Raw genomic sequence first — 9,775 nt, 5'->3', positions numbered from 1 at the left:
CTAGGAACCTTCCTGTGTTGTTCTGTGGTTCTCGCTCCTGAGGACAAAAAGTGTTTCCTCCCCAGATGAATAGAGAGATCCCTGGGGAGGGAGTTTCTGGCAGCTCACTCTGCACCTGCGCTGTGGAGGGTTTTTGATGCGCTCGGTGCTGGTTTCTCTCACTGTGTCTTTCGCACAGTAATATGTGGCGGTGTCCGAGGCCTTCAGGCTGCTCCACTGCAGGTAGGCGGTGCTGATGGACTTGTCGGCTGAGATGGTGACGTGGCCTTGGAAGGACGGGCTGTATCTGGTCTCAGAATCACTAGGATCGATCATCCCCATCCACTCCAGGCCTTTCCCGGGCATCTGGCGCACCCAGCTGATCCAGCGGCTAGTAAAGGTGTATCCAGAAGTCTTACAGGAGATCTTCAGAGACTCCCCGGGCCTTTTCACCTCTGCTCCGGACTGCACCAGCTGCACCTCGGCACAGACTCCTGTGGGGGACACACAATATTTGAATCAGTGGCCCCTTTCTCCCCATTCTTTTCTGTGACCTCAACCCCTGGGCAGGACTGACCTTGGAGAACAGCCAGGAGGAGGGTGAGGATGGCAGTTGACCCCATCGTGGTGGAGGACAGAAAATGAAGCAATGAGATCCCAGCTGTGCGATGAGGGAGACTGACTGTGGAGGGGAGCCCTGGGTTTAAGAGGGGAGGCCCCCACTTGAATTTGCATAGTTGTCACCCTGCCCTGAAGGGAAGAGTCTACAGGGTTTATAACCCAGAACCTCAAATGCAGAAAAAGGCTGGCCTGAGACCTTACCAGAGTAAGGTCTCAATAATTCCTTACATCCTGCTATTGTCCCTCTCCACCATTTTCCATGTTTCTTTGAGACTCATCCCAGGGCCTCCCTTCTTCCACCCTTCTCTGTGACCCTGTGAAGGTGATTAATCCAGATGAAACTATATGTGTTAAAAAAATGAGAAATAGAGCCAGGAAAGGCCATGAAGATAAAATTCAAATGCACATATGCCTGATAACAAGAACTACCAAAAAAACTACTCTCTCTTCCCTGGCAATTTCACACGAGTTGGACTCAGGTCTTGGCACCAAGCAAGGGCAGGACCACCTCAGGCCTTCAACAGTGCTCAAATTGATTAACTTGCCAGACCTTCACTCATACAAAATCACACAATTTTCCTGGCCATTTTGTCTTCTAGATTTCACACTCTGCCAATTCCACATGAATAGGAAATATTTGTTTAGGTCTCTGAATTGCTGATGGACCTGAAGGGATCCCCATTGCTGCACCCAACTCCTGGTAGTGCTGCTTTAAGTCCTTTGTGTCAACCCCAGCACCTTCTTGTTTAGTTGTTTCATTCTTTAACTTTTACTTTATGATACCAACATTGCTTGGAGGAGGCCCTTCACCATCCCCTTGGTCTGCCCCATTTTCTTTTGAACCACTCTCATTTCCTTAGTACCTAAAAGATCCAAAGGAAAACCCAAGGCGACACAAACTACACTGGTTCTAAAACGATATAGGGTCTGGGATCCAGTGCACCAGGAACATCCTACTTGAGGTTGGGATCAGAGACAGCCATCTGTCATGTGTCTGTTGTGAGCTGTGGGTCCAGCATCCTCCCATTCTCCTCTCATCTGCAGCACAGGAAGCCAGAGAGGCTGCTACGTCAGTCACTCTCACAGTCCATTGGCTAACGTTGTTCACAATCTGATGAAATCAATTAATGATATCAATCATATCACCAAATGATGCCAATTTCCACCCCTGGGCTACCTTCTGTGTGGCTATTGTGCATTGTGTGTTGTTTCTGGACAGCTGTACCCTTTGGTGGTGAATGGGAGTCTAGCAGCCTCGGCTCAGAGCACAGTGCAGGGCTCGATGTACATCTTTTTACTATTATTTTAGCTATCACAAATATGAATTGCATATTTGGGTTGTTCTTCATTACTTTTACATTTGCTTATTCAGGGAACAACTCCTAGGAAGCTGTGTCTGTCATTTCTAAATTCCTTGGATTACTTTCACTTCCTGCTCCTTATTGGAGCGCACACGCCATCTCATGCCATATGATTCTGTAGCCATCTGGGCATTGACTGTCTTTTATCCCCACACTTTCTCATCCTTTGATATTATAAGCAATCCTCTAGCCATGTGTCAGAAGTCAGGAACTTTCTAGCATTCTCCACCTCTCGTGTAATTGTGTTGAGTGTCCCAAGACCATCCCCAGGCCCCATAATCAATAGAAATAAAGGACTCAAGACAAGCTGTTACTCTCATGGGTGCAGCTTTATTATAGCAAATGAATATGGATTAAAATGAGCAAAGGCACCAGGGAGAAGGCCCTGAGAATCCAGGCACAAGCTCCCAGGTGCTCTTTCCCTGAGGAGTCTCTTGTCCCCAGTCTCCCCCCAGTGATGAATGACACCACATGTGAAGCGCTGTCCACCAGGGAAGCTCACCTGAGTGCTGGGGCCCAGTGCTGTTTATGGGCCCATCACAGATGTGAGTGGCACCTGCACGACTGACCTCCAGTGCTCAGACGCCGGCCCCTTGAGCAATAACAGGCATTCACCATAAGTCATTATGAAAACGGCTAGTATGGTGTACACCCAGGCTACACACACAGAGACACAGACAGGCATAAACAAAAATACATTTTAACTAATAAAATAATCATAATACTAAGAGATAAGAGGAATGTTTTGGAAGTGATTGCTAGGTTATGACCTTGATGGTGTTGATAATTTTGCAGATGTACATGGACTCCAAACTCAGTGAGTTAAGATTGTTAAATCATGTGAAGTTTTACAGACGTAAACCTTACCTTAATCAAGTGCTTTAATAACACTACCAGGAGTTTTCCAGAAAGGCAGATATCTCCCAGGAGCTGAATATGGACCTGGCATGAGAAAGCACATTTTTGGGAATTTTCAGGGTTTGCACAACCCAAGACTGCTTGGTAAACACTTTGCTGTACACAAGTCCAGGTGAGATGGAAACAGGCTGTTAGAATAAAAGGCAAGGCTCAGAAGAAAAGAGAGAGGAAGTGGTCAAAAAGGTATGACCCCATGTAGGGTCAGTGTGGATGGGAGGTGCTGCTGAGACCCTGTGGATGGAGAAGAATGTGGACCAGGGGCAGGAGGAAAAAAACGCAGGGGGGTTCTTCCTGGGCCAAAGCAGATATTTCATGGAGGGCATGGGCAGAGGCATGCACAGGCACAGGCGGGTGCCATGGAGTAGGGGAGACATTGGGGTATAGACCCGGGACAGAGCATAAGAAATATAGACATTCCCAAGGCAGCAGGCACAGAAACAATGACTGACAAGCCTCTCTCTCGGGCTTCCATCCATATATCTAAGATAAAGTTAACTGGGTTTCCCACTCCGTAGAAATGACTGAATCTCACAGTCATTTCTGAAACACAGGTATTGGTACTCACAGGTTCTGGACAAAATGTTGACATCCCAAAATACACTAGTATAGAAAAAAATAAGAATCTGCTTCTATCCCGTTTGCAAGTATTCAAGAGCAATTCAAGAGATTCTGACATTAGATTTATGCAAATATATGGTAACAATTTATCTCCTCAAACTTATACTCTGATAGTAAGAAGAAACAAGTGACAACAATTGACATTGTATTATTTCTGTCTACAATCATGGTAATTTTTGAGGCATGATAACCTCAGTGTCCTAGTTCTGAACCCACATTTAGAACTGAGCAGCAATCACTGGCAGCAGAAGTCCCCCACATGGAGACACACCTGACTCAATACAGCTGCACCTGGGGGGCTCTGCAAACTCTGAGGTGTGGAGAAGCAGCTCCCGCCTGAGACACAGTTGGATCAATCTCTGCTCTTTCTCTGAGGAAGGTGAGGCTTAGTGTGTGGAAAGGACCAAATCTGCTCTACTCAAGATCTCTGCACCTGAACGAAACCAAAGAATGATCACCATGTGGTTTCAGCCTGGATTGAACAATTTCTTAGGAGAAAAGCAATGCTCTGCAAAATAGCCACTCAGAATTAAGAAATAATGCATGTATTCAGGAGAAAGGTGGACGTTACAATTGTTTACAGACTGTTTTCTTGATCTGCTGTGTCATCTGACAGAAGCAAGAAAAATCATGGTTTCTATATAAAAATGCATGAACAGTATGTTTCCCCTGAGACTGCATCTCCCATTTCTCCAACATCAGGGAACCCATAGACCAGGCACCCAGCTGCTGTTCTCTGACATCCACCACCCGGTTGATGCAAAGACACATGTCCTGGGAGCTCCTCCCAGACAGTGATTACACACAGTGGAGATTCTAAGGCGTGTCTGCTGCTGGGACACAGGAGTGACCCCTGATGGGTGAGTTTGGCCCAGGGAGGCATCAATGGCTTTACTAGACTTAGAGTGGACCCTGGCGTAATTAGGAGGTTTGATCAGAGTTCCCTGATTTCTCATGTCTTTGTCATCAGATCTGTGTCCACGTCCGACAGTTTCCACAGCCTCCCTGGCCTCCTGTGACATCTTCTCCCTCAATCAGTGATTCATTCCTTAGGGGCATATGAGAATTTTTTTTCTAGTAGTAACCTTTTCCAGTCCAGAGGCCTCAGTAGTAGGCAGAGAACCATAAACACAGAGAGGCTCCCAGGAGAACGCATTTGGTGCAGAAGAAGCCACAGGGCCTGACAGGAAAGCAGCCCTTGAACTCCACCTGCCCCTGCCCTGGGCTATTCCTGTCTCCTGTGGGTGCTGAGTGCCCCCTGCAGCCAAGCCACCCCCTGTGTCCTGCAGGGCTGTCTGTCTCTGAGCCCACGTGGACTTTCCATCACGGTGTCTCCTGCACAGTTTTACGCTGCCGTGTTCTGGATTCTCAGGCTGTTCATTTGCTTGTACAGCATGTACTTGGTGTTGTCTCTGGGAATGGTGAGTCTGCTCCTAATATAGTCTGCATCATATTGATGAGTTTCACCACACCACGTAAATGCAGCCCATTCCAGCCCCTTCCCTGAGGCCTGCAAACCCAGTGAATCTCATAGCTACCAAAGGTGAATCAAGAGGCTGCACAGGAGAGTCTCAGGGGACCCTCTAAGCTATACCAAGTCTCCCCCAGACTTTGTAAGCTGCACCTCACACTGGACACCTGCAAACAGAGACATTCTGGTTAGAAACTGTCACATATCCACTATTTCTTTCACCAACATCCACTTGGCCTCCCAAGACGTGCTGGAAACTCAAGATCCAACGTCACCTTTGAGGGCCTTGGTCTACTGTGAAGTCATGACACCTGTTCTGCCTTCAGGAGTCTGCAACAGTGGGGAAGGGTCAGGAGAGTGACTTCTTACTTATTGCTCACCAGTCCTGAGTCACAGAAAATCAAGTGGAGAGTTTCACATGTTTAAGTCTATGAAGGCACCAAATAATCTGAAAGAATACAATAGTATACATATAAGGAATGATGAAAACAAAAATAACAATTTAAATGTTAAAAATCACATAAAAATCACTGGCATTTGGATTTAATTTTCTTTGAAAAATTAGAGACAAATATTGTAAAACTGCTATTTTTAAATCATCTGGGAGTATATTCTCAATTAGCCTACATACTGCCAACCACTGTGTGTTTGTGTATCTGTATGTGTGAGAGAGAGACAGAAAGAGAGGGAGGGAGGAAGAGAGAGAGAATACAGACACAAGGAGAAACACAAAAAACAAGATAAATCTTACATAAAAGTATTATACTTTATAAGGGACTTGAATAAGGTGAGCGATATTGTCTTTAATGATCACATAAGACAGAAGCAACTAGTTGTTACACTAGATATGATTATACACATATATAAGTACCATTTTCTAATTATATTCTACACACACCTCAGCATAGGCATAGTGTAGAGTATCTAATGGTGAAATGTGAGGGTGACAGGAAACTCGTTCTCCAACTTGGGCCCTGTTTTCATGAGTCTGAGTGCCCTTTGTTGGTCCTGGGTCCCTTTCCAGGGAACTTTGTGTCTGGGATCACACTAATGTCTTCTCTGTTCCTTTCACAGTAATACAAGGTCGTGGCATTGTTGGTCACAGAACTCAACTTTAAGAAAGTTTGGTTCTTCGACATGGATCTGGAGATGGTGACTGAGCTCGTGAGGAGTGGGTTAGAATTTGTGCTCCCTCGTGACCTATGCCCCTGATCCACTCCCTTGACTGAGGACTGGCGGATCCACCTCCAGCAGGAAGTGCTGGTTATGATGGAGAGTCCAGAGAGAACACAGGTGAGGGAGGGAGTCTATGAGGGCCTCATAGGCCAATAAATGACTATGAAACACAGTGGTCAGTGTGTACGGGTTCTGGAAAACACACTGAAATTCCTACATACTCACATTTTGGTAGGAATGAAGAATTTGCTTTTGTTCAATTTGTGAGATTACTAGACAATTCAGTAGATTCTGAGAATAAATTCAGGCACATATATGGTAAACTTGCAACCAAATTAAAAAGAAACTACTTTCAGGGGAATGGACATTGAATTGTTTTGTTTTACTATAAAGAGGATGATTTTCAGAATAGAAGTGAGGCTTGATAGCCTAATGGCATCCTAATTCTGCAATCACAGTTATATCTTAGGAGAAATCGGAAGCCGTGGAGGTCACCCCTCCTGAATGAGAAAAAACACCCAAGTCTATAACACTGCACGTGGCTTCTCCACAGGCTCTGAGGTGTGCAGGACCAGCCCCTACCCCACACTCAAGAATACTCAAAGTCTCTGCTCTTTCTGTGGGGGAGGCGAGGCTTAGTGTGTGGAAAGGTCCAAACTTACTCTACTCTACATCTCTGAACATGGACAGAAGCCAAAATATGAAATACATATGGACTCACTCTAGATTCAACCATTCCTCATGAGATAGGTGACTCTATGGTGGGACCCTACACAGAATTAAGGAATAACCTACTGTAATTGTAGAGATTATAATTATTTGCAGACTGCATGCTTGATTCTCTATGTCTCCTGAGAGAAGCAAGCAAAATTATGGTTTCTATATAAAAATCTATCAACAGTGCCTTGTCCCTGAGAATGCACTTCCCATTCCTCCAGCATTAGGGAACCCATGATCCGGGCACCAGCTGCTGCTCTCTGAGGTCCATCATCTGGTTGGTGCCAAACACACACGTCCTGGAAGCTCGTCCCAGACAGTGAGTGGGCGCAGCGGAGATGAAAAGACAGGGCAGCTGCCGGGTACATGGCGGATCTCTGATGGGCACCTAGAGCTCAGGGAGGCCTGATGGCCTTGCTGGACTTAGTTTAGACCATATGGTGGTGGGGGAGCTCCATCAAACTCCCCATTTCTCCCTCACTGCTTGTGAAACTTGAATCCTGGGCGGACAGTGTCCACAGCCTCACCTGGCTTCTTGCCCCCTTTTCTTTCTCCATTTGTGACACCTGCTTTAGGGGTGTTTAACAGTGGTTCCTCCTATGGTAATAAACTTTACGAACTTAGAAACCTCAGTAGTAGGCATATAACTGTAAATATACAAGGCCCTCTGGAGAACTGTTAGATGAGAGGAAGCCAAAGACCCTGAAGGAGAGCAGCCCTCGACCTCCCCCTGCACCTGCCCTGGGGCTGCCCCTGTCCTGTGTGTATCCCGAGCACCCCCTGGTGGTTCCATACGCTCCTGCAGGGAGGTTTGTGTCTGGGCTCGCACTGACCTCCCCTCACTGTGTCTCTCACACAGTAATACACGGCTGTGTCCTCAGCTCTCAGACTGTTCATTTGCAGATAGAGGGAGTTCTTGGTGTTGTCTCTGGAGATGGTGAATCGGCCCTTCACAGAGTCTACATACTTTTTCTCACTTCCATCATACTTTATGTCAGCCACCCACTCCAGCCTCTTCCCTGGAGCCTGGCGGATCCAGTTCATCCTGGTGCTACTGAAGGTGAATCCAGAGGCTGCACAGGAGAGTCTCAGGGACCCCCCCGGCTGGACCAAGCCTCCCCCAGACTCCACCAGCTGCACCTCACACTGGACACCTGCAAACACAGAGACACCCTGGTCAGAAACCACCACACATATTCCCAGTTTCTCTCACTCATATTCACGTACATTCAACTCCTTCCCCATGAATCACCTTTGAAAATAGCAACAAGGAAAACCCAGCTCAGCCCAAACTCCATGGTGAGTCCTGTGTTCAGTGTTGATCACCGAATAGAAACACCTGAGAATTCTAGGGCTGGAGCTCCCAGAGCTGCAGGATCAGGGCTGGGCTGCTTTTCATCAGCAGAGGGAGGGACCTATTTGCATGTCTCCTACTGTATAGCAAGCTCTGGGGTGGGACGCCTGAGGAGAGGGCAGGGCCTAGAGCAGATGAGTGTTCTGCAGGAGTTTAGAGATATTGATACGATTTTGGAAAATGTAGTCTCTTATTATAAATTTGTTTTGTGATAAACTCTTTAAACCTACAACTGTATTTGTAACTTTTATTTTAAAATAGTTTTATTGAAGTACAATGGACCTGTGAAAACTGCATATATTTAAACTTATCAATCAGTCATCTTAACTTTTACATATGTGGAGAAATCATGGTATGTAGTGTCCATGTTATTCCATGTTACAGATGGAAAATTACCAGCAGAAGCACAGATGGGTGGTACAATGTTCCCAGAGATTACATTTGGTCAGAGTGAGCCGGGATATCTAGGCCTGTGCTTCTCACCACTGGGCCTGACTGCTCCCTGAACCAAGCCCAGCACAGTGTGGGTCACCCCAGTGACATTTTCAGAATTTCCTTCCTGTAATGAAAGCATGGTGAGATGTGTATGCACTATTGTGTTTACCTAATGAAAGTAAAGAGAACACATTTTATGCAGTTGTATTTTCATAAATGTCAGACATTCATCATGTTAGTGTCTGTTTCCGTGAATCTGTACTGAACAAATTATCCATTCATTGATTTGTAATATTCTTATTGAGACATCATTACAGTAAATATTTCATAAAATGTGTGGTTTAATAAGTACTCAAGCCGATCCTGGTGGCAACACAATGGTAGTTTCAGCTACTTAGATGGCAGATGCAGGAGGATTGTGGGAGATCAGAAGTTGGAGGCTACATTGAACTATGATCCCACCACTGCAATCCAGCCAGGGTCACAGAATAGGACCACATCTCTTCAGAATCAAACAAACAAAACAAAATGTAATTCCACTCACGCTCACCTGGGCATCCACAAGAAACATTCAGAAAATGAACAAATAAATGACACTTAAAAGTTTCCTTGTGTTCCTGTGCAATTCCTTCGTCCCAATTATTTTTCTTCCCTAGCCATATTCTGAGTCAATCCTTCATAATGAATACTTGGTTTTGAGTTTCAAGAATTTACTATATGGGAAATTGTATAGTATGTGTTTTATTTGTGTGGCTTCTCACTCATCATAACTACTTGTGATGCAACCAAGTTGAGCATCAACGATGTATTGATTCTAAGGATGGATGTTATTACAGTAAATTAGCACATCATTATTGTTTGTATATATATATCTTCTTGATATTTGCATCATTTCTAGTTTCTGAGTATTACACATAGAGGTGCTACTCAGCATGGAGATGTAGGCATCCCATAAAAAATGTGTTATTATTCTTACAACAACACTAAACTTACTAATCTGCAGATTAGCACATTTTCTTAAATACATCAGATTTTCGATGTTATAGGACAAACAAGATATCTGAAATCTGAAGAGAGATAAGGACTTGCAGGGAAATAAACAGGAGCAGACGATAATCTTTCTGG

The 9,775-nt window shown here is 45.2% G+C and overlaps 2 gene segments (V, D, J or C); both read right to left on the bottom strand.

Annotated features, from left to right (window-relative positions):
- The window catches only part of LOC117069611, a 314,331-nt gene continuing 304,556 nt past the window's right edge, over positions 1 to 9,775 (bottom strand). The window contains 2 exon segments of the V gene segment in view: positions 1 to 473; positions 557 to 634. Of these exon segments, the coding sequence occupies positions 1 to 473; positions 557 to 602 (519 nt within the window).
- On the bottom strand, positions 7,540 to 8,244 carry LOC117069610. The segment is given in 2 exon segments: positions 7,540 to 8,015; positions 8,114 to 8,244. Coding segments are annotated over 2 exon segments (522 nt in total).

This window comes from Trachypithecus francoisi, unplaced genomic scaffold (assembly GCF_009764315.1).
Source record: "Trachypithecus francoisi isolate TF-2019V2 unplaced genomic scaffold, Tfra_2.0 Lachesis_group3, whole genome shotgun sequence".
Classification (NCBI taxonomy): domain Eukaryota; kingdom Metazoa; phylum Chordata; class Mammalia; order Primates; family Cercopithecidae; genus Trachypithecus; species Trachypithecus francoisi.
Note: the sequence above shows the minus strand (reverse complement) of the source record. Positions and strands in the feature narration are given on the sequence as shown.